Source organism: Euleptes europaea, chromosome 13, assembly GCF_029931775.1.
Source record: "Euleptes europaea isolate rEulEur1 chromosome 13, rEulEur1.hap1, whole genome shotgun sequence".
NCBI lineage: Eukaryota > Metazoa > Chordata > Lepidosauria > Squamata > Sphaerodactylidae > Euleptes > Euleptes europaea.
Genome location: NC_079324.1, coordinates 60,436,622 through 60,462,156, shown reverse-complemented (window position 1 = coordinate 60,462,156; position 25,535 = coordinate 60,436,622). Strand labels below are relative to the sequence as shown.

Below are 25,535 nucleotides of genomic sequence, written 5' to 3'. Positions count from 1 at the left end.
AAGCTTTCTGCCCACTGTCTGATAATCTGCCGAGTAGAGCACGTGGGGAGGAGAGAAGGGTGAATTCACATTGCAAGCTTGTTCCCGCAATTTACTCTAAATATTGAACTCATTTCCAAGGGAGGCTTAATTATAGGTCTCGATGCTGCATACCAGAATCCATGAGCCGGCTCCTGATCCCATTATTTGCATTTTTAATCGCACAAGTTTTAGATATTAACAATTCACTTTGTCAGGCTTTGCCAGCAAATGGGAATGTGTAGGAAGGCCTGTGACATTTTTTAAAATTACAAATTTAGTTCTTAATTTCATAAGAACATAAGAAAGGCCCTGCTGGATCAGACCAAGGCCCATCAGGTCCAGCAGTCTGTTCACACCGTGGCCAACCACGTGCCTCTAGGAAGCCAACAAACAAGATGGCTGCAGCAGCATTGTTCTGCCTGTGTTCCACAGCACCCAATATAATAGGCATGCTCCTCTGATCCTGGAGAGAACAGGTATGCATCATGACTGGTATTCGTTTTGACTAGTAGCGGTGAATAGCCCTCTCCTCCATGAACATGTCCACTCCCCTCTTCAAGTCTTCCAAGTTGGCAGAAATGTTGAAATAATAGATATATATTTCTGCAGAAGATTAAGTTAGGATGTGGATTATTGAGTGTTTGTGTGGCTGGAAGTGTTCCTGGACCTGTTTCCCACCTCACCTGCCTGGTCCTCACAACGGGGGTTATGGTGTATGGAATCACAAGGACAGCATTCTTCAGCCCACTCTTGTCCACACTTTTTGTGTGGCTTTTGACCCACTATGGCCCAGTTTGGGCTATGTGGGAGGCGCAGTTAGCTTCTTGCTGGGGCCTACCCAAGGGCCAAAAGGTACCTGTCTTGCTTACAGACAGGGGCTGGGCCATAATTAACAGGGGCGCTCTCCTCTGCGAGACAGCCCCTTCTTCACCTTTGGTCCACAGGAGCTCTTAATTCGGCCTTCCAGCTGCTTAACAAGAGCATTGAAGCACCACGCTGCACTGCTAGCTAGCAGGCTGATGCTCCCCAAAATTATGAAGCAGTTCAAGGTGAAGGGTCATTAAGAGCCTATATGAGCAACAGAGTGGAGAAGAGGACCATGGTTAAGAGCCAAGCTACATAACACATTTTGGGGAGCATCTCAGTGGTAGAGCGTCTGCTTGGCACGCAGAAGGTCCCAGGTTCAATCCCCAGCATCTACAGCTAAAATAATCAGCTGGTAAGTAATGTGAAAGACCTCAGCCTGAGACCCTGGAGAGCAGCTACCAGTCTGAGTAGACAATACTGACCCTGAGGGACCAAGGGGCACCTGATTCAGCAGAGGGCAGCTTCATGTGTTCCCAGGAATCCCGAGTTGGGTTAATGAACGTGGTCTGGGAGGTCTATGCTTCCCAGGCAGTGTGGACCCAATCTGGAGTGGGACCTTCCTCCTCCCAGGCCTTTTGTGAGGGGCTGTGGCTCAGTGGTATAGCATCTGCTTGGCATGCAGAAGGTCCCAGGTTCAATCCCCGGCATCTCCAGTTAAAGGGACTAGGCAAGTAGGTGATGTGAAAGACCTCAGCCTGAGACCCTGGAGAGCCGCTGCTGGTCTGAGTAGACAATACTGACTCTGATGGACCAAGGGTCTGATTCAGTATAAGGCAGCTTCATGTGTTCCCAATCCGGAAATGGACCTGGGAAGCAATGTGTAGCCCATCAGGCTATTCAATGTACCGTATGTCCAAGATCAGATTTCTACTGGATACTATCATTCTTCCCTACCATACCAGAGAAACAGCTTAAGGAGCAAGGACTTATGGACCAAAAGAAAGCAAAACTCAAAGAAACAAACAAAACAAAACAGGGCCAGAAAGTGATGGACATATTTCAAACCAGAATACAGCGAGTGCCGTCAGCGTTCACCCTGGATGAATGAATTTGGCAGGGATGAAGGTCAGAAGGCACAAATTGAATTCCTACGTACCAAGTCAGTCACTGGAGGAATGAAGTGTACAGGCCAGTGGGTGATTTAGATTTCCATTATCTGTGAGTAGTTACTTTCCATACAGTGTTTAAGCAGAGGCATGACAAACAGACTGGTCTTATTTTTTAGGAAGTGGGGGGGGGTTGAGGTTTTGAAAGGAATGGGGGAGGCCGGACGGGGCGAGCAAACACAGCAACAACTTGTGTTTCTATCTGTCGTGGACAAACAGGAGTTTGTCATGACATTCAAAAGTGGCCCAACAACAAACATAAGAAACTGTCTCATGCACCAGGTTTCAGGTCCCCTATGAAATCTCAACATATTATGGCCCCGGCCCCTTATCTTTCACAACTTGAAGCCCACCGAATTAGGAGAGCCTTCACTCTGGCAAGATGTGAGGCTATGCCCTCAGCATTACTGGATGACAAATCCAAAAAATCCTATATCTAGAGAGACTCTGCCCATGTTCCATGGGAGAGGTGGAGACAATGAGGCATGTCTTTTTTCAATGACCATTTTATAGTGGTCTGAGGGTTCTGGCAGAAGCAGCTTCTCCTGCTACCACCAAATGTGTTTATATGAGAAGCTGTGGAGTATTGAAATCTTCTTTTATGTGGACCTATCAGAGAGTTGCTGCAGAGATAAAAAGACACGAAGGAGCCTTTCCTAGGCATTCATAATTGGGAGAAAGACCTGCTGAAGTCAGTGAGACTTTCTGTCGAGTAAACATGTGTACGAGCAGGCTGTTAAAAATGTAAAGCACTTTTAAAAAGTAAAGGTAGTCCCCTGTGCAAACACCGGGTCATTCCTGACCCATGGGGTGATGTCACATCCTGACGTTTACTAGGCAGACTTTGTTTACGGGGTGGTTTGCCAGGGCCTTCCCCAGTCATAAGAAAGGCCCTGCTGGATCAGACCAAGTCCCATCAAGTCCAGCAGTCTGTTCACACAGTGGCAAACCAGGTGCCTCTAGGAAGTCACAAACAAGTCATCTTCCCTTTACCCCCAGCAAGCTGGGTGCTCATTTTACCGACCTCCGAAGGACGGAAGGCTGAGTCAACCTTGAGCCGGTGTCAGCCCTTGGCCCACAGAACCAGAAATCACCACAAAGTCGTATAGAGTCCAAACAGGTGGATTTTACTGATCAAATAGGCATACAGTGCAAACGAATAAAATGACAGCTATGAAAGGCTCACTAGCTGGGAGATATTATAAGGCAGGAAAGGCGGGAGATTACACGCAGGAATACAGTTTCCCAGGAGCTGAGTTCCCAGGCTTAGGCTTAGGCATGCGACCTTGGGGGGCAGACAATACAGCACAGAGACAGAGGCAATAACGAAACCGAGATAGCAGCCTGACATTCTGCTCCCCTCAAGGCCCCCTCCCAGTTCGCAAGGGGGCTGGCCTGTTCGGGTAAGCAATGTGAAAGGCGTCAATGAGGTCGGGGGCGGAGACATCTCGTGCGCGCACCCATTCGTCATAGGCAGGGGGGAAATGTTTCCAACGAACTAGATACTGGAGAGTACCATGGTGAATACGGGAGTCAAGGATCTTGGAGACTTCGAAGTGTTCTTCCCCCCCCACCATGATGGGTTGCGCAGGCGGTGGGTCCGGATGCCACCGTGGAGAAGCAACATGGGGTTTGAGGAGGCTTATGTGGAAAACAGGATGCACACGCCTCAAAGATTTGGGGAGAGCCAGTTCCACTGTGACAGGGTTTATGACCCGAGTAATGGGGAAAGGGCCAATGAATTTGGCGCTGAGTTTATGGCACGGTTGGGTGGACCGGAGGTTTTTGGTGGAAAGGTAAACCAAAGCACCCACTTGCAGATCACCCCCGGGGGAGCGATGTTTGTCAGCTTGCGCTTTGTATTTACGTTTGGCCCGGTCGAGGTTGCTAACGAGCCAGGGCCAAGTGGTACGGAGGGCGTGTGCCCAGGAGGCAATGTCGGGGTTCCCCTCCCCCTCTACATCATCTGTAGGAACGATGGGACTGAAATCTTGTCCATACACAGCAAAAAACGGGCTAAAACCTGTGGATTGATGCATGGCATTATTGTAGGCATATTCTGCTAAAGGTAGCAGTTCCACCCAGTTATCCTGGTGGTAGTTAACATAACAACGCAAATAACATTCGAGTACAGCATTGACACGTTCAGTTTGACCATCAGTTTGAGGATGGTATGCACTAGACAATCCCTGTTCCACCCCCACCAACTTGAGGAAAGCTTTCCAAAACTTAGAAACGAAACCACTTCCGCGGTCACAAATTATTTTACGCGGAAACGAATGTAAACGAAATATATGCGTCACGAAGAGGCGGGCTAGTTTCTGAGCAGAGGGGATCCCTGCACATGGAATCAAATGTATTTGCTTAGAAAACAAATCAGTAACAACCCACAACACAGTTTTACCCCCACTGAGAGGGAGATCAGTCATGAAGTCCATAGCGATCACTTCCCAAGGTTTGCTGGGCGTTTCAAGAGGTTGTAGCAGACCCGGGGGTTTGCCCTGCGATCGTTTCGCAGCGGCACAAACGGGACAGCTGCGGATGAAGGAGTCAATGTCGGAACGCATTCCCCCCCACCAGAACTGTCTGCGCAATAAGTGAAGGGTCTTCAGAAACCCAAAGTGCCCAGCTGTTTTGGCTCCATGAGCTAAATGTAAAACGTCCTTCCGGAGAGCTTTGGGTACATACAATTTTGAGTCTTTGTACCAGGACCCCCCTTGTTCCAAAACACCAGGAGGTAGGGTATGAGCGGAACGTTCTAAAAGGCACTGGTCCCGAAGGACAGTTAAAAAGGATTCGGAGATGGGGAGTTTGGAGGGAGCCCCCCCGTCGGTTTTGGAGATCTGAGAAATAGTTATAGGGCTAGTGCTTACGTGTGGCGGCGCGCAGACTGCAGGCGGCTGAGCGGTCGGAGGGGTAGGAGGGGCGGGAACTCCGGTCTGTTGCGGTGGCGGCTGGGCAGCCGGTTGGGCTGGCGGAGCTTGCGAGGTGTGTTGATGCTGGGATCGGGTTTGCACAGCCAGCATAGGTAGGGCCCCACGTTGCATAGGGGTGAATAGAGAGTTGGTGGGTCTTTCGAGTTTTACCGGATATTGTGGTAAACGGGAGAGGGCATCCGCGAGAACGTTCTGCTTCCCAGGGACGTGCTTCAGGGTGAAACGGAACTGAGCAAAGAACTCCGCCCACCGTTGTTGTTTCGCCGATAGCTTATGGGACCCCGTGAGGGCAGCTAGATTTTTGTGATCGGTCCAAACTTCAAAGGGTATTTTAGACCCTTCCAAGAATTGCCGCCATAAAGTCAGTGCATGATGAACTGCAGAGGCCTCTTTCTCCCAGATGGGCCAGTTTAATTGAGCGTGCGCAAATTTTTTTGAAAAGTAAGCGCAAGGGTGAAGAAGACCGTCCGGTCCTTGCTGGAGGAGAGCCCCTCCCATGGCTACATCGGAAGCATCGACTTGCACAATGAACATTTGATTTGGGTCTGGGTGCCGTAGCACCGGCTCCGAAGTGAAGAGGCGTTTGAGGGCCAGAAAGGCGGCTTGGCATTGCTCAGTCCATAGGATCTTTGCGGAGGGCAAGGCAGCCGAGCTTACTTTTCCTTTAGTTTTCAGCAGGTCCGTAATGGGTAGAGCCACTTGGGCGAAGTTAGGGATGAATCCCCGATAGAAGTTTGCAAATCCCAGAAATTGCTGTACTTGCTTACGGTTGGTGGGGGGAGTCCAATCGAGGACGGCTTGGACTTTGGCGGGGTCCATGCGAAGACCTTGGTGGGAGATGATGTATCCCAAAAACGTGAGTTTGCTTTGGTGAAATTCACACTTAGCTAGTTTAGCGAACAGTTGATGGTTACGCAGGCGTTGTAGAACTTCTCTGACCAGAGTCACATGCTCGTCCATAGTTTTCGAATAAATGAGAATGTCATCTAAGTAGACCACCACCCCACGATATAGAAGGTCATGTAGGATTTCATTGATGAGTTGCATGAAGACCCCCGGGGCCCCTTTTAATCCGAACGGCATTACAAGGAATTCATACATTCCGAAACAGCTAGAGAAGGCAGTGAGGTGTTCATCTCCTTCGCGGATACGGACTCGGTAGTAGGCTTCCACCAAGTCTAATTTAGAGAACACACGGCCTTCCTGTAATTGTCCCAAAATATCCGATATTAATGGGATAGGATAGGCGTTGGTCTGGGTAACCGCATTGAGCTTTCTGAAGTCAATGCACAGGCGAAGGTCGCCCTCTTTTTTCCGGACGAAAAACGCGGGGGCCGAGTTTGGGGCATTCGAAGGGCGAATGAACCCTCTGGCGAGGTTTTTGTCCAAAAAGTCCCGGAGGACAGTGCGCTCGGAAGCGCTCATAGGGTAAATCTTACTTTTGGTTAATGTGCAGTCCTTTACTACTTCAATCGCACAGTCTGAGGCCCGGTGGGGGGGTAAGGCATCACATTCCTTAAGGTCGAAGACATCTTCAAAGTCCCGGTATACAGCGGGTAGAGCCGGTGGTACTGGGGCAGTAGAGGTTAACGCTGGAACGGGCGGAAATGGCAGAGCAAAGTTTTGCCGATGCTGGTCGCAGGTGGGACTAGCGAAAGAAATAGTGTCTGTTTCCCAATCAATACTGGGACTATGTCCTTTAATCCAGTTAATTCCCAAGACCACTTCAAATCGGATAGGGGCTATAGTGAAGTCTATTTGTTCCCAGTGGGAACCAATTCCCATTGCCACCCCTATGGTGCGATGATCAACTGGACCCCCCTGGAATTGGCTCCCGTCCATTTGAGCAAATTGGACGGGGGCGGGTAAAGCCTCTGAGTCGGCTCTGAGGGCAGCAAACGTGGCTTCGCTTATGAGAGTGCGACAGCAACCGGAGTCAATTAGTGCTTTGACGGGGATTTGTGGACCTCCGTTAAGTTGTTGTAAAACTGCATCTACGTAGACGGTGGAGTCCACTTCTTTGATTTTGGTAGGAGCATTCGGTTTGATAGGAAGATCCTGAGAGGTCTGTGGAGATGCTCCATTCACCACAGACCGGAGCCGTTTTTTGACAAGTCGAGGGGAGATTCCAGGTTTAAGGCTGGAGAAATCCAAGGGTTTTCCTCATCCGAAGAGGGAAAGCTGTCCCCCAATGGGGCACTTGTAATCCGAGACCCGGCGGGGTCGTTGGAAGCAGGCAGGGAGGCTGGGTCCCCGGCATGGAGTGCAGAGGGTGTGGGCCTTCCCGGAGCTGCGCTGCGGGTGGCCGCGGTGCCTCTGCGTGGTGGACGACCTCGGGCGCGGGTTGTCGTGCTGGGACGAAATAATTCCTGGCGGCGTGGGCAAACGGCTGCAAAGTGGCCCATTTCTCCGCATGTAAGACAGGCACCCCTCTGAAATCGGACTTCACGTTCCTGGAGCGGACGTGAGGGATTTCGTGGGACGAGCAGTGGTGCCTTGGGTTGAGGCTTTTGGGTGCCCTTCTCCTTGTGCTTTTGACGGACGAGAGAAATAAAGCGGCGGCGGCTTTCCACTTCCTCGGCTAATAGGATCCAGCCTTCGAGGGTATCGGGATCGCCCCGCATGTAAGACCAGTTCAGAATGTCAGGATGCAAGGCTTCCCTGAAATGATGGATTAGGGTGGTCTCGGGCCAACCTACAATTTTACTTGCCAGTCGCTGAAATTCATCGGCAAATTCCCGAACTGTAGCAGAGCCTTGTTTTAATTGTAAAAGTTCCGTTTTGGCTCTTTCTCCCAGGAAGGGGTCTTCAAACCTCCTTCTCAGGGCAGTCATGAAGTTGTTGAGGGAACGAATCGCACGAGAGCGGGTGTCAAACTGGAGGACCATCCAGTCAGCCGCTTTGCCTGTCAGGAGGGAAGCTACGTACCGCACCCGGCTATCTTCCGTGGGGAAAAGTTGACCTTGTTCTCGCATATAACTGTCCACTTGATGCAAGAAACAAGGCAAAGTCTCAAGAGATCCGTCATACGTAGTCCTCAATTTGAGTTGCTTCCAAGGGCCGGGCGCGGGCTGACCCGGTTGCACGGGTGGTCCGGGCGGAGGAGCAACAGGAGCTCCAGGAGGCAAGGGTGGAGCAGGCACATTAGCAGGTGGTTGCACGGGTGGTCGGAGCGGAGGAGCAACAGGAGCTCCAGGAGGTAAGGGTGGAGCAGGCACATTAGCGGGTGGTTGTACGGGTACCGCCTGACCCGGTATCGGAACGGGCTGTCTCTGAGCTATCAGGGTTTGTTGTAATTGCCTGTTCTCGTGAAGCATAAGTTCCATTACTTCTTGGAGTTGATCCACACGGTCGGAGAGCTCCCGATTCTGGGCTCGTAAAAGATGAACCTCCTCACTTGGGCCCCCAGTAAGATGAGGCTTACTGGTTCGGAAGCTCGTGGCCCATTGAGAGCTATCCCCATATAAATCCTCGTCTTCAGACTCATCTGAGTCTCGACGTCGGTCAGCCAAACGGCGTGCGCGTTGGGTCGTACGCGACGGGACAAACGCCGGGGAAAAGGTGAGACCTGATAGTCCCAGTACATAGTCCTTGGGGCGCGTGTCCACGTTCGCCTGATTCCTTGCTGCAGCCGCCCTGGCTGCTTCCGCCGCCTCTCTCTCTCTTGCGACCCTAGCCGCTTCGGCGGCTTGCTGATCCGCAAGAACTTTGGCGTTCTCAAGTCTTAGGGCAGCCTCTGCCGTAATGCGTGGCAAAAGTTCTGTCTCGAGGAGCAAGAGTATGGGGTCAGGTTCCCCGCCCAGCAGAGGTTGTACTCGAACCGCCAGTGCGGATGCCTCGGCTCCAAACGTCGGGGTCAAAACTTGAGCCAAGGTGGCTACCGGGGTGTCTTTTGTACATTCCACAAGGAGAAGAGCGGTGCTAATAGCGACTCGCTTGGCCTCAGCCTGGCAGCTGGCCGCATCCGGGATCAGGGAAAAACCCTCCGGTGGGGCTCCCGCCATGGTAGAAAGAGTTTGTCGAGAAATAAGATTATCCAAAAGTCCAGTTAATATTTGTAAATCCTCAGTCGCCAATCGGGCATCGTCCAGTAATTGATCCAAGTCCTGAAGATCTAAACGAGCATCAGTATCCTCCGATGTTAACATCCAGAGACGTCCTGTAAGAGATTGCCACTGCGCGTGTACCAGTCCCCTCAAGCGGCAAACCTCTCGGTTCGTCCGGAAAAGTTCAGCAATTAAGTCCTGTAACAGAGTAGGGTCCTCTGAGAAGGGCTCCAGGGTAGTAAATCACCTGGAGAGCTGCACAGCTCCCATCCAAGTGGCAGGCGAACCCCCCTGGGCTCCAGCCTGGCTAGGAGAATGGTGAAGATGTGTGATAGCTGTCATAATGTCAGCCCTTGGCCCACAGAACCAGAAATCACCACAAAGTCGTATAGAGTCCAAACAGGTGGATTTTACTGATCAAATAGGCATACAGTGCAAACGAATAAAATGACAGCTATGAAAGGCTCACTAGCTGGGAGATATTATAAGGCAGGAAAGGCGGGAGATTACACGCAGGAATACAGTTTCCCAGGAGCTGAGTTCCCAGGCTTAGGCTTAGGCATGCGACCTTGGGGGGCAGACAATACAGCACAGAGACAGAGGCAATAACGAAACCGAGATAGCAGCCTGACAGCCGGCAACCTGAAACCGACTTCCGTGGGGATAGAACTCAGGTCGTGAGCAGAGCTTTTGACTGCAGTAATGCAGCTTATCACTCTGCGCCATGGGGCTCCTAAAGCACTTATAACATGAAATAAATAAATAAATAAATAAGCTCCTTTTGTGACACTGTAATGCCATGTTAAAGAGCTAAATCTAGCTCTAGAATGTGGTATGTTCCTTTATGATTGCCTCTATCCAAACAGTCAGGGGGAACCCCAAGCAACAGGGACAATCAGATGCCCAGATAAAATCAAAATGCTATTTACCGGTAATAATGGTGCGTCGCTTCGCTGAGAGTCTTCTCAAAAGTAAATTTTAATTTATATTTAAATAAATTTATTAGCAAAATTTATACCCAGCCTTTCAGCCAAAAGCTTCACATTTTAATGGAGAGTTATCTCCGTTTATTTCAATAAAGCAAGTGCAGATGTTCCGGTTGGACCGGGACCAAGAGGTTTTGGCAAATAGGGGCTCCACTTCCCAAAATGTGTTGGTTGGTTTAGAAGCACCCTGGCTGCATTCAGTACAAATGTGTCTTTCCTCCTTCAGCTTTGAAAAGGGCTCTCAAGGAGAATTCCGCTAGTCTGAATCCGGCTGCAGGTGGCACTGATCAGCCCACGACATTTGCAAGTTTGGAGGAGAAGGAGGAGGAGGAGGAAGAGGAAGAGGAAGAGGAGGAAGAGGAGGAGGAGGAAGAAGAAGAGGAAGAGGAGGAAGAAGAAGAGTTGGTTACCCTGTTGGCTTCATATGGAGGAGTGGGGAAACCAGCCTGGCTCACCAGATTAGCCTCCACCACCTTGTTCTAAACGTGCAAGGACTGCATTTCTGGCCTGTGATTAAACAAGCAACTTGAAATACACTTGAAACAGGTTTCTGAATCGACTGGGGGCTGTGAAGAAGAGCTGCTTTATGATCACACTTCAGCCCTCCTGCTCTTTACATTGCATGTGTGATTTTTGGTCCGGGGAGTTCAGATTCTAAACCTGCTGAGAGGGCTGGATGATTTTTTTCCCCTTATGGTTGTACTACGGCTAGTATTTTTAGATACTTCAAAAATCAAACAGGATGGTGACGAGAGGCAGCGGCTGATCCAGAGTTGTCTAGTGAATCCTGGCCTGCCTTGCCTAAGCCTAATATTCTAACCACTGTGCACCGCTATTATGGCCTTCAATGATAATCTTCTTACTAATCTATCTAAACGGAAAGACGACTGCATTACACCCAGCAGGCAAGTTGCTGACTACAGTCACAGCTTTTTCGCATTAGCAAACAGAGATCTTCCAACACTGTATGCCATAATGAAACGCAACGTGTACTGGCCGCAAGCTCAATGTACCTAGAAAACAGGGCTGACCCCACCACGAGACAACCTGTCTTGGGCTGCAGGTTTTGGGGTGCCATAAAAACACAGCAATTGCTGATAATTATGCCTGCCACAGCTGCGGGCGAAACGTCAGGAAAGAAAATAGCAAGACCACGGTTACACAGCCCGGATAACCTACAAGAACCAATTATTTTTCTGTTTTTACCACCAGAAGGTTGGGGGTTTTTTTGGCATCGAACAGAAATTTTTGAGTCTTCTCCACAAGAAAACGAACACACACTTAAATTCATAGACGTATCACAGCGAGCATGAAAAGTACCCACATTAAGTAGAACGACCTGCCGAGGAAAAAAGCACACGTCGGCTTTCGATCGTGTGTGCCGACCAGCTTCTGCTACTAATGTGACACAGTTTCAAATGAGAAGAGACAGTTTTTCTGTCTCACACATACACTCCCGTGTGAGCACAGATGTGTACAGAATGTTCACACCCAGCCCGATTCAGCGGCTGCTCCTATTTTGCTCCACCTACCGTGCGCGTCGAAAAACTCGTCATCCGAGCTCTCGTCTGAATCTCTTGCGATGCTCTCCATCCTCCAATCCGAGATGCTATGGCGCGAGGGGCTTGCTAGGAGAAACAGACAGGATTTGTGGCATAAGTCAAGGGCTGAAAGCGAGGCAGTCTGTGCGTACCCTTTGCGGCAAAGATACAGTTGGGCAGTCCTGCCGAAAACCCATCCCCTAAGTGTTAACACACAGCATGCCCTGTGATGTCGCTGTGATGTCAAACTTTCCTCCCAGCGATGTTTATTGTTCGAGATGCCAGAGCACCACGCTCGGCAATCCCGGGCTGCTGTTTCCAAAGGGCAGCTATTTATAAGCGTTGGGAGGATGTGTAAAATCATTTCAGTTTTCAGGTTGGCAATTAGAAAAGGAAGTCACCTGGTTGTAAACATTCCCCTCCAAAGTCACCGCGACAGGGGGGAAAAAACCAGTTTGTTACACTAGGGAAAAAATCTGCAAGTTTTTGAGTCACCCAGAGCTGTTCCTCAGGCCCTGGGGAGCTGCTGTTTGCAGTACCAGGGAATCTTATGTGTGCTGAGGGCTATAAGCAAGTTTCCCCAGCAAAGAAAACAGGCTCCATTGGTTGTTTCAGGACAGGAAAAGGCTGGGAATGGTGGGGGGAGTCTCTTCAGCCTGGTCTCTATGCGTACCACAAGTCCCGAGGTGGCTTTTCAAATTAAAATTAAACCTATCCAGAGATAGAATGGTACAACTGTGCATGGAGTATCATTTCGCCCTATGAACTGTGACAGTTTTGAGGACCTTGCAGATATCCGGCTTCCCCCAGCTCTAGAAGAAGAAGAGGAGTTGGTTTTTATATGGTTTTATTTTCTCCACCGCTTAAGGAAGAATCAAACTGGCTTACAATCACCTTCCCTTCCCCTCCCCACAACAGACACCCTGTGAGGTAGGTGAGGCTGAGAGAGCTCTAACAGAGATGTGACTAGCCCAAGGTCACCCAGCTGGCTTCATGTGTAGCAGTGGAGAAACCAACCTGGTTCACCAGATTAGCGTCTGCCGCTCATGTGGAAGCGTGGGGAATCAAATCCGGTTTTCCAGATTAGAGTCCACTGCTCCAAACCACCGCTAATAACCACTACACCACACTGGCTCCCTAAAGCTGATTCTGATTTTTTCTTCTCAATTTCCGCTCTCTGATGTCTGGTAACGGATAACAAGATGAGGGAATCCACGCTAAATACCAACAGCCACATCTCCCTTAATAAAGACAGCGAAAGGGCCAGAGGTTGTTAAATTCACATCAAGCCACTGAAAGACAACCTGCGGCTCACGTTAAAAGACGTTGCAGCATGAAAACCTATTTATTTATTATAGTGCCACCAAAAGAAGGACAAGCATGCCAGCCAACCACTTTGGGATTCTAATTTTACTAACTGTCATGTGGAAGGCCATTGACCCCACCCCCAAGGATCAGTGGCAAGGCTAATTATGGCTTCAGCATTCACTCTATAGCAGTTGTCTATCCCACTCCATCCCTCTGGGAATAAGGCAGTAGGGTGATTGACAAGACGCAGCTAGATCACTCCAGACTGACGTCAAAGGTCCTCACATAATAGGTGCTAAAAATAGAGCAGATAATAATACCGGCGGACTTGTAACAAGGGCCCCTGCTTACACCAGGGGTCTCACTTAGACAACGTAAGACCGATCAAGCCGCAAACACGGAGCACCCGCTCCCTCCTCCCAATCGGCTGGAAACCTCAGTGGTTCTGCGGAGTGCAGCGGTTTTTCCGTACCTAGCTCAGGTGAAGATTAAAATACCCTTGTGATGTACTTCCCAGACTTAGGCTGAATTGTTTTATTTGCATTTAGCCATAGGCCATTACAAACATGTCAAGGATACCACAGATACATAATAAAAGGAAATACTAGGTTAATAAAACTGTGGATTAATAATAAATATACATAATAAAACTATGCTAAATCGATGCATACAGAAACAACAACAAAAAATAATAACTAAAAATTGTGGTGGTGTCCCAATCGGCCAATGGGACCTAAAGGTAAAGGTCCCCTGTGCAAGCACCGGGTCATTCCTCACCCATGGGGTGACGTCACATCCTGATGTTTACTAGGCAGACTTTGTTTAGGGGGTGGTTTGCCAGTGCCTTCCCCAGTCATCTTCCCTTTACCCCCAGCAAGCTGGGTCCTCATTTTACCGACCTCGGAAGGATGGAAGGCTGAGTCAACCTTGAGCCAGCTCCCTGAAACCAACTTCCATCGAGATCGAATGGGACCTAGCGACCACTAAAATCAACTTGAAGGATCAGATCCCTTAGCAACCATATGGGACCTTATTTTCTTTGCCACCAGAGTATACAGGGCAGTTCTATAAGAAACAAACCCATCGTTATCTTTTAACAAAAATACTAGTTTCTCAGCACTAGGACAGAAACCAACCCAGCAAGAAATTTAGCCCTAGGTTCCACATATAGAGGGCATTCAATTTAAGAAGTGGTTGAAGTCCTCCAGAGCAGATGTTCCACAGATGCAAAAACATTGGTCTTTTGGAATTCGACAATAACGCCCAGTCAATACAGACTTTGAATCATTACCATTTGCTTCTCTCACTGCCTTCCCCGGCGAAACGGATCCAGCTTAAAACAAAAAGGGAGCCTTTTGCTGACATGTGCAAGATGCTGAGGTCCAGGGAGATGCCAAGAGTTTCCCATTGCCTGAGTCAGATGCAGAGCAACACATCTGCCGGCCACGGCTTCTATGTACAGGATGATGGTTGGCAGGACAGTCCTAAATCTCATACAGTTTGCAATGGGCATTCCAATGGTTACTTCTGTTCTGTGCCAGATGCATACACCACTTTGTGCAAATATCTATGGGAGGTAAATACCTCTGGCTACTAAGCCAGTGTTTCTCAAACATTTGAGCACAGGCTATTGCTCGAAACTTATCCTACCTTCCCTGCTCCCCAACCCAGCAGCAGCCTTCATCTAAAGGCATGCACAAGGAAACAACAAAGCAGCAGCTTCCAAAATTGGAAGGCTTTAAGAGGGGTGTGGACATGTCCATGGAGAATTGGGCTATTCATGGCTACTAATCAAAATGGATACTAGTCATGATGCATACCTATTCTCTCCAGGATCAGAGGAGCATGCCTATTATATTAGGTGCTGTGGAACGCAGGCAGAATAATGTTGCTGCAGTCGTCTTGCTTGTGGGCTTCCTAGAGGCACCTGGTTGGCCCCTGTGTGAACAGACTGCTGGACTTGGTGGACCTTGGACTGCTCCAGCATGGCCTTTCTTACATTCTTATGTTTTTAAAAGTAGGCTGGGGTGAGCATGGAGGAAAAGGGGATAGGGTTTATCTACTGACAATCAAGAAGGGTCTTTTGCCGGCAGATAGAATCATAAAGTTGGAAGGTACCACTGGGGTCATCTAGTCCAACCCCCTGCACAATGTAGGAAATTCACAGCTATCTCCCCCCACACCCTCAGTGACCCTTATTCCATGCCCAGAAGATGGCCAAGATGCCCTCCCTCTCATCATCTGCCTAAGGTCATAGAATCAGCCTTGCTGACAGATGACCATCTAGCCTCTGCTTAAAAACCTCCAGGGAAGGAGAGCCCACCACCTCCCGAGGAAGCCTGTTCCACTGAGGAACCTCTCAAACCATTAGAAAGCTCTTCCTAATGTTTAGATGGAAAGTCTTTTGATTTAATTTCAACCCGTTGGTTCTGGTCCGAATAGTCATTTTGCATATCTCAGCCAAATAATGTTTTGGAAATGCAAGGATGAAGACCTTCATGGACACACATGAAGCTGCCCTCTACTGAATCAGACCATTGGTCCATCAAGGTCACTACTGTCTAAGCGGATTGGCAGTGGCTCTCCAGTGTCTCGGGCAGAGGTCTTTCACATCACCTACTGCCTGGTCCTTTTAACTGGAGATGCTGGGGAATGAACCTGGGACCTTCTGCGTGCCAAGCAGATGCTCTACTATTGAGCCACAGCCCCTGCTCTTAAACACCTTCCTTTTTCTCAAGATTTGGGCCCCTCCCTCTGGAGGTTTAGTAACATCTCCCCTGGTGAACCAGCCCCTGCTGTATGAACCCATATTCCTCTTGGGAAAATTGCAAGAACATGCTTTTGCTATGGACAGTGTAGGCCAGAGAGTTCCAAAACAGGGGATGGTGAAATGCAAGCATTAATCACACCACAGCTCCTTAAGTGCTGCTTGTTCTGTGTTTAGCATTTCCCATTCAACAAGTACATGTCCAGGCACAGCACATCACCAGAGGCTATCATGCCACAGTAGAAGTTTCCAAGCCTCCAAATCACCGAGGCATTTCTGTCGCTGCTCTCTTGCGCTCCCCCACCCCGGCCAACTCTATGCCTTTTTCCACTGCATCCTTTGACGTTAATATAATTCCTGTTCTGCTTGCCTGCTGGGGAACCTGCCTCATCGAGCGTGCATGCAACAATACTGTGGCCTTCATCCAATTAAAGGACTCTCCAGCTGATTCGTCATATTGATTTACTAATGTATAAATTTTGACTGTGTGGATCATGAAAAGCTATGGCTGCTTTTAAAGGAAATCATAGAGTTGGAAGGGACCACCAGAGTCATTTAGTCCAACCCGGTGCACAATGCAGGAAATTCACAACTACCTCCCCCCCACACCCCCAGTGACCCATACTCCATGCCCAGAAGATGGCCAAGATGCCCTCCCTCTCATTATCTGCCTAAGGTCATAGAATCAGCATTGCTGACAGATGGCCATCTAGCCTCTGCTTAAAAACCTCCATGGAAGGAGAGCTCACCACTTCCCGAGGGTGCCTGTTCCCACTGAGGAACCTCTCTAACTGTTAGAAAGTACTTCCTAATGTCTATACGGAAACTCTTTTGATTTAATTTCAACCCGTTGGTTCTGGTCCGACGTTCTGGGGCAACAGAAAACAACTTGGCACCATCCTCCATATGACAGCCCTTCAAGTACTTGAATATGGTTATCATATCCCCTCTCAGTCTTCTCCTCTTCAGGCTAAACATACCCAGCTCCTTCAACCTTTCCTCATAGGACTTGTCCTCCAGACCCCTCACCATCTTCGTTGCCCTCCTCTGGACACGTTCCAGCTTGTCTACATCCTTCTTAAATTGCAGTGCCCAAAACTGAACACAGTACTCTAGGTGAGGTCTAAGCACAGCAGAGCAACACCATCACTTCGTGTGATCTGGACACTATACTTCTGTTGATAAATGGGTGTGCCACAACATCTGATAGTTTTGATGTGTGACCTGTACTCTGGACAAGAGGCCACGGTTAGGACAGAATATGGAGAAACTGAATGGTTTCCAATTGGCAAAGGTTTTAGGCAAGGATGTATTTTATCTCCCTACCTCTTCAATCAGTATGTAGAACATATTATTAGGATTAATCTAACCAATCAAACTGTGTGTTGCTGCCCTAACTTCAGTGCTCTGGATTCTTCCACGTTCCAGTCGCCCTGCTAGCTACCCGTTCTTGCCTGCCTGCCATGGCAATTAGAGCTCTCACTCTACCTGCAGCATTTTGGAAAGAAATAGGGTATGACACAGATGGTGGTATGAACCACTGCCATCACTGAACATAATGCGCTCACCTCCACTATCGTCCCTGGTCACACAGCGATTAAGCAATCAGTTTGACCACAGTCTAAGAGAAGACACATTGCAGCATATATTGACTCCACCATAGCCCTGTCACTTCTCTGGAAAAACCACTGTCTATTTTCAGCCAGAACGGAACACCGCAGTCGAGGAAACCCGACCTGTTGCACATTTCCTTGGCTTGTAGTTTTTAAAAGGAACTTAAAGTGACAGGCCTATTAAAAATGCATACTCCTCTCCATTAGAGGGAGGTATAATGTTCTGCACTGAAGAATTTGTCTCCAGAGTAGGTAAACAGGAAGGTTTCTAAGGCCTTCTAGCTACCCTCTATGAGGAGTAATCCAGCAGTAAGACGGCCTGCAAACTGCTAGCATTCTCCAATTCAGCGGGTAAGGTGCATCCCGGCAAGAATTCTTTTCAGATGGGACAAACCAACCGCTGAAGCCATGAGACACACGTGAATCCCGATTGGGATGCATACTATGGAGAGGAGGAGAGGAAGAGGAAGAGTTGGTTTTGATATGCCAACTTTCTCTACCACTTAAGGAAGACTCAAACCGGCTTACAATCACCTTCCCTTCCCCTCCCCACAACAGACACACTGTGAGGTAGGTGGGGCTGAGAGAGTTCTGAGAGCACTGTGACTAGCCCAAGGTCACCCAGCTGGCTTCATGTGGAGGAGTGGGGAAACCAACCCGGTTCACCAGATTAGCGTCCGCCACTCATGTGGAGGAGTGGGGAATCAAGCCCACTTCTCCAGATCAGAGTCCGCCACTCCAAGGTCACAGAATCAGCATTGCTGAAAGATGGCCATCTAACCGCTTCTTAAAAACTTCCAGGGAAGACGTGCTTACCACCTCCCGAGGAAATCTGTTCCACAGAGGAACCGCTCCAACTGTTAGAAAATACCACTATTAGAACATGTCCACTCCCCTCTTCAAGCATTCCAAGATGACAAGACAGAACCAATCCTGTCAAACACAACTCACCTCCTCTCTTGGAAGAGGACTTGGAAGACGTCGACCACTGCTTGGTCAGCACTCGCCCTGATGAGGCTTCACCAGTATTGCTAGTGGCGTCCCCTGCCTCAGCAGACGGGGATATGGCCTTTGTTTCCGTATCATTGTCACCCAGAGAGTCTTTGGAAAGGTGCTGCTCCGACTCGCTGTCGCTGCAGCTGAACTGGGCCATCTTCTGGGCCAGCATCAGCTGGGCCTCCTTCTCCAGCTGCCGGATGTCCTCGATGGTCAGCCCGTACCATTCGTCCTGCCAGCACCAGGCCTGCCGGTGGGCTCTCACCATCACCTTCCGCAGACCTGCAAAAGGGTAGCAGGCCGGTGGTTAGGGCCCATCCAGACACTCGCCACATTTTAGCTTACTTTTCCCCATCACTATCATGCACAAACCACAAACCACGGTTTGTTATCATCTGAATAAGCCTTGGGAGAGCTGGCCATGCAAACTCCACCTTCCTGCACCCTCTTCCTCACCCTACAAGCCACTTGGAAATGGAAAACGTCCACATTTCTGACAAAAACAAACAAACCCTTTTACCTACAAACCACAGTTCCAAATCACATTTTAATACCGGTTTGCACACTAGAGACAAGCCATAGTCTTGTATTTTTCCTGATGCGGAAGTCTTCCATTCTTGAGCCAGGTGCAAGGTAACTAGCAGAAAGTCCACAAGAATGCAGACTTCCAAGGCTTGGTCATAACGTTTGAATGCAGCCTTTGGTTCCAAGGCCAAGCCTTGCCAGGGCCATAACTGGGGGGGCAGGAGTCAGTGGTAGAGCATCTGCTTAGCATGCAGAAGGTCCCAGGTTCACTCCCCGGCATCTCCAGTTAAAGGGACTAGGCAGGTAGGTGATGTGAAAGACCTCAGCCTGAGACCCTGGAGAGCCGCTGTTGGTCTGAGCAGACGATACTGACTTTGATGGACCGAGGGTCTGGTTCATGTGTGTGTTCAAGGAGGGAAGCTGCCACCCCCGTGGCATGCAGAGAGCGGCAGAACTGCCTCTCCTACAGGAGGAGCGGGCTGGGTAGAAGAGGCAGTTCTGCTGCTCTCTCTGCGTGCCACGGGGCCGGCAGCTGCCCTGCTCCCCTGCTCCCCCCCCCCCGAGTTACAGCTTGAGCTTTGCCAGTGTACTCTCAGGACTTTTTGGGAATGCCTGACTGGTTGAGCCGGGGAGAAACAACCACCGTGGCACAAGGCCTGCAGCCCCAGAAAAAGAACAGGGTAGAAATACTCACCGACATCGTGGATGAAGCGCTCGATTTTCGACTGCATCCCCCAGTATCTGAACTCCACTTTGCACAGCTTGTACGCACACATGATCGGGTATCTGCCCGGGTTGTTCTTCTGCTCTTTGATCCAGTCTTCGGACAGAGGCCCTCTTTTAGTCTTCATGGATTGATACAGCCTGGGATCCTCTTCGGACTTGTATTCGTGCGGGGGGATGGGATCTTTAACAATGTCGATGGGATCTGAGAGCAGAAGAAATCAAGTTTAAAAAAAAAAAAAACAGTAAGAAGATAACATCGAAACACTCTTCCAAAGTGTGGTTTTGTTCTGGAAATTACAGAAATACAATACAATAGCCACTTAGCCTCTGACTATGTAGATGGAAGCATCTGATATTTACACTTTTCACAGCAAGGCCCTCTGTTTATTTCCTCTCCAGCAGCCACAAATAGGGCCTCCACTCAGAGAGGGTATTTTCCTGTAAAGTTGAATTCTCTCTTTCACATCTGACTGCAGCATCTCTTCTGAACAATGCTACATTCCAGCAGAACTAAATTGGCCATTACAATATCAATCTCCCATTATTTCAAGCGCACCGCCACAGAATACAGATAAATTCAAACTAGAGTTCCACAGGAATTGCTACAGTACAAAGATTAAGTGGATGAAACCTGCAAGGAATGCCAATTCTACCAGGGCTCCCGCTTACAATCCTTGGCTCTCGATGGCATGTTCCCAGAATAATTTGTGGGTAGATGGGCTTAGAGGGTACAAACAACAGCCCCAAAGCAAGATTTCAGCGCCGTGTCCAGACGTGGGCCTACTAGGGTTGCCAGGTCCCTCTTCGCCACCGGCAGGAGGTTTTTGGGGTGGAGCCTGAGGAGGGCGAGGTTTGGGGAGGGACTTCAATGCCATAGAGTCCAATTGCTGAGGGGGCCATTTTCTCCAGGTGAACTGATCTCTAACGGCTGGAGATCAGTTGTAATAGCAGGAGATCTCCAGCTAGTACCTGGAGGTTGGCGACCCTAGGTCCTACCATAGTAAGGTGTGGCAGCTGCCTTAAGTGGGGGCGACCTTAAAAAAGCCCTGGAGAATTATGTGTGTGTGTTAAGTGCCATCAAGTCGCTTCCGACTCATGGCGACCCTATGAATGAAAGTCCTCTAAAATGTCCTATCTTTGACAGTTAGGACATTATACCAAAGGTCCATCTAGTCCAGGGGTCCCCAACCTTTTTGAGCCTGCGGGCACATTTGGAATTCTGACAAGGCCTGCTGGGCACAGCAACAAAATGGGTGCCATGCAACGGCTGCCGGCCGCAGGAGGCGGTGGAGCCCGCCACAAAATGGCTGTCACAGCTTAAGTTCAGTCACACAGTGCAGATCCTTGTGCTGTGTTGGCAGCAGCTGCCAAAGCAACATTTTAAAAAATCTGCACAGCTGATCAAATCCCCATTAGTCAGTCAGAAGCCTCACTGGGCAAAAGCCCTACCCGGCCCCTCTCACTTCCTAAAAACACTTGGTGGGCGTCAGAAAAAGGTCTCAGTGGGAGCCATGGTGTTCATGGACACCATGTTGAGGACCCCAATCTAGTCCAGCAACTAGTGTCCGAATGCCTCAGAGACGGTCACAAGCATGTTCGATTACCTCAGCAAATGAATAATAACAAGAAGAGTTGTTTTTTATATGCTGATTTTCTCTACCTTTTAAGGCGAATCAAACCGGCTTATAATCTTCTTCCCTTCCCCTCCTCTCCCCACAACAGACACCCTGTGAGGTAGGTGGGGTGAGAGAGCTCTAACAGAGCTGTGACTAGCCCAAGATGGCTTCATGTGAAGGAGTGGGGAAACCAACCTGGTTCTCCAGATCAGACAATTCACAGTGGGTAGCCGTGTTAGTCTGTCTGCAGTAGTAGAAAAGGGCAAGAGTCCAGTAGCACCTTAAAGACTAACAAAAATATTTTCTGGTAGGGTATGAGCTTTCGTGAGCCACAGCTCACTTCTTCAGGTACAGCTAGAATGTGAATCCATCTCTACTTAAAGACAGATGGATTCACATTCTAGTTGTATCTGAAGAAGCGAGCTGTGGCTCACGAAAATATTTTTGTTAGTCTTTAAGGTGCTACTGGACTCTTGCCCTTTTCTACTACTCCAGATCAGAGTCCACCACTCCAAACCACCGCTGTTAACCACTACACCATGCAGAGAAGCAGAGTTGGTTTTGATATGCAGATTTTCTCTATCTTTTAAGGTGTATCAAACTGGCTTACAATCTCCTTCCCTTCCCCTCCCCACAACAGACACCTTGTGAGGTAAGTGGGGCTGAGAAAGTTCTGAGAGAGCTGTGACTAGCCCAAGGTCAACCAGCTGGCTTCATGTGGAGGAGTGGGGAATCGAACCTGGTTCTCCAGATTAGAGTCCGCCACTCCTAACCACTACTCCACGCTGGTAATAGCACATGGGAGCTTCTTAACTAGCACAGGAATTGCCTTGCTGGCTCAGGCTAAAGTCCATCCAACTCAGCATCCTGTTTCCGACAGTGAACACATGAACACATGAAGCTGCCTTATACCGAATCAGACCCTCGGTCCATCAAAGTCAGTATTGTCTACTCAGACCGGCAGCGGCTCTCCAGGATCTCAGGCAGAGGTCTTTCACATCACCTACTTGCCTAGTCCCTTTAACTGGAGATGCCGGGGATTGAACCTGGGACATGCTGCATGCCAAGCAGATGCTCTACCACTGAGCCACGGCCAGGCAGATGCTTCTTGGGAGCTCGGAACGAGAACCTGAAGGCAACAGACATGCCTGCACGGCTCTCCCTTTGAAACTGGACATTAACAGGCAGACCAATGAGGCATAAGTCCAGTGAAATGAACAAGAACCGTGCAAGTGCAAAGTAGCTCCCATTCATTTCAGTGAGGCTTCCTCAGGAGAACTTCTGGCTGGATCTTGCCTTAGGTATTTTGTGGGAGGAAGGAGTGTTGTGTGAACTTTCTGCCTCGGGCACCAAACCACGCTGGGCTGGCCCAAGCAGCAGGGTACACAGAGGGTATTGTTTGCTCATTCTTCACCACAGAGGGTATTGTTTGCACATTCTTCTTCTTGCAGCCAGAACCCTCCCGTTCTTTAAGCCTCGAGAGTTATTCAAGAAACACTTCACAATGCAGGGGAAAGGTGGCTTTGCAAATGGAGCAGAACTAATTAATGGCTCTCTTAAAATAAACCTGTATGCCGAAACTGGAATCAGGAGGCATTTAAATCTTAGGCTGAAAGCTTTTTTAAATATCTCCGTTAATTTTATCGGAGAATTAATTGGTCTTTGGGTTCCCAAAAAAGAGATGCCCCCCACCCCCCGCCATCACCATCGGCACTCCATGCATGGAGAAGGCATTACCACTCAGCTGGTGTTAACCAGTCGCATTTCGAAATGAGTTACAAGATCTCTGTAAGCCAGCGGTAGAGATTTTGTTCCTCTGCCTCTGTGACGGGAGACCCTGGAGAGCTGCTGCCTGTCTGAGTAGACCATCCTGATTTCGCAAGGGGCCATGGCTCAGTGGCAGGGCTTCTGCTTGGCACGCAGAAGGTCCCAGGTTCAATCCCCGGCAACTCCCGTTAAAGGGACTAGGCAAGTAGGTGAGGAGAAAGACCTCTGCCTGAGACCCTGGAGAGCCGCTGCCGGTCTGAGTAGACAATACTGACTTTGATGGACCAAGGGTCTGAGTCAGTAGAAGGCAGCTTCATGCGTTCATTGTATTTTGTTCTGTATTACTAGATTTATTTATTTGCTCGTGGCCTGTTGGTCTGCGAACATATGGAACAGAATAAAGAAAGATTGTTTTCAGAGGAGAAAAGTGCCCCATAAATGACTGCTGCTGGGAAAACACATTTCCAGAAATGTTAGCCCCCAGAACCCTCCGCCTCCCCAAATACGGACAGTGCGCTGACACGGACTGATCTCAAGAGCTGCAAGCTCTTTTTTATCCAAACATGCACAAGACCTGTTGCTAAAGACCCCCCTCCCCCAAACGCAGCCATTTGTAGTAGGCTCCCCATACTATACCATGTTGAAGAGAAGAAGAAGAGTTGGTTTTTATATGCCAACTTTCTCTACCACTTAAGGGAGACTCAAACCGGCTTACAATCACCTTCCCTTCCCCTCCCCACAACAGACACCCTGGGAGGTAGGTGAGGCTGAGAGAGCTGTGACTAGCCCAAGGTCACCCAGCTGGCTTCATGTGGAGGAGTGGGGAAACAAATCCAGTTCACCAGATTAGCCTCCGCCAGTCATGTGGAGGAGTGGGGAATCAGAGTTCTCCAGTCCACCACTCCAAACCACTGCTCTTAACCACTACACCACGCTGGCCATTCCGTCGCTTTGTGGTTTCAGTGCTCTAACACAGAAACAGTCCCAACTTATAGAACTATCGAGCCATATGCTAAAAATTATGGTCCTAGTTTCATGAAGGCCGGAGAAGAGATGCAGACTGGCATGTTTATAAAAGAAGTTTCCCGAGCCAATTGCCAAACCATTTCGAAACTGAGAAGCACAACTAAATTCTAAAATTGTGTTTGATTCATCACTTGAGGGGGAGTTTAAAAAATTAAATTGGCCAAGGCTTAACAAAACAATGAGCACAAGTCCTTCTATGAGTCTAAAATAGTTCCAGGGACTCATTAAGAAATATCTGCGGGATCAGTCGTGGGGAGCTTAGATTTTGCAAAGGACAGAGCAAGCCCGTCGGCCCTTTGCTCCCAAATATTGAAGTCGCCGAAGCCAAAACAAGGCAGCCACACAGCTTGCTGACATCACTGGCCGCCGCACTTCCTCTCTGCCTTGGCCAGCACAGGCTGTGTGCAGAACTAATTAAACAATCTGCTGCTGCTGGCGCACACATGCGCATAATCCCGCCCCCTCCAGGTCCAGGCCTTGGAGCAATAGCTGGCATTGAACACATGAAGCTGCTTTATACTAACTCAGACCCTTGGTCCATCAAAGTCAGTATTGTCTGCTCTGACTGGCAGCAGCTCTCCAGGGTCTCAGCAGAGGTCTTTCACGTCACCTACTTGCCTAGTCTCTTTAACTGGAGATGTCGGGACTGAACCTGGGACCTTCCGCATGCCAAGCAGATGCTCTACCACTGAGCACGGCCCCTCCCCTCCTCCATCTTTCCTTGGAAGCAATCCCAAATGGGTCCCATAGATGAAACTCTCGCCCCCCAGTAAACAAAGAATCTATCCTCATACTCAGGGTAAAGGCCTTGTCAGCCTTTATTCCACGAAGTACCACGCTACTGAATGTCGCGTCGATGAATCATAATAGTAACAAGAATCATAATAGTAACAAGACACACAAACACACAGGCATATACAACAGTAGTATGGAGAAAGTGATCCTCACCGAGAACGGTCTGCCTTTTCTCTGCAGGGGAAAGGTTAAACACATTGGCTTGCTCTCCTGAGTCAGTTATATAATAGGTTTCAATATCAATAGAGAATTTCTCCACAAATGGGCATGTGTACCTGAGAAAGAAAGCACAACAGGGAAACTCAGCCTAAAGCAGCCTGAGAGAGAATCACACCAGAGTGCTTCTTTAAAAAAAAAAATCCATTTACCCAGCATGCTATATATACAGCCGCTTTCCAGAGTAAAAGCAGAAAGACTCACGGACTTACAGCATAACACAAAATTCATTAACGTCTTGTTTTTATAAGATTTAATGCCAACTTTTGCTCAAAATGCCAATTTAGAGTTAATGGCTTATCCTCTGCATGACACAACAATAGTTTAGAACGTAGGTTCTTTAGTTTAGAGTAAGGGTGTCAAACATAAGGCCCGCGGACCAGATCCAGCCCCTTGAGGGCTCTTATTTGGCCCGCGAGGCAGCCACCCCTCCACTCTGGATCTGGGCTGGCGAGGCATGGCCCGGCCCGACCAAGTGACATTTATGTCATATCTGGCCCTGGTAACAATTGAATTCGACACCCCTGAGTTTTCAAAAAGAAATATGTGGCATCCCAAAAAAGAAATGGGATTTCACATTGATAGATGTTGGACTTCTTCCTGCCCCAGACAAAATAATCTCCCACAGAGTTGTTTGTAGCTTTGCACTGGGGGGTTCCCTTCCATTGGTCTCACTC

The 25,535-nt window shown here is 49.0% G+C and overlaps 1 protein-coding gene across 6 annotated transcripts in view; it reads right to left on the bottom strand.

Moving 5' to 3' along the window:
- The window catches only part of PITPNM2 (phosphatidylinositol transfer protein membrane associated 2), a 97,317-nt gene that overhangs the window by 51,073 nt on the left and 20,709 nt on the right, over positions 1-25,535 (bottom strand). For 5 of the 6 annotated variants that reach the window (XM_056859228.1, XM_056859229.1, XM_056859230.1 and 2 more), the window contains exons 3-6: positions 24,796-24,917; positions 19,407-19,640; positions 18,143-18,469; positions 11,495-11,590 (exon numbers count right to left, since the gene is read on the bottom strand). In XM_056859228.1, the coding sequence (XP_056715206.1) occupies positions 11,495-11,590; positions 18,143-18,469; positions 19,407-19,640; positions 24,796-24,917 (779 nt within the window). The remainder of the gene's footprint in view (positions 1-11,494; positions 11,591-18,142; positions 18,470-19,406; positions 19,641-24,795; positions 24,918-25,535) is intronic. The other variant, XM_056859232.1, reaches the window with a different exon arrangement.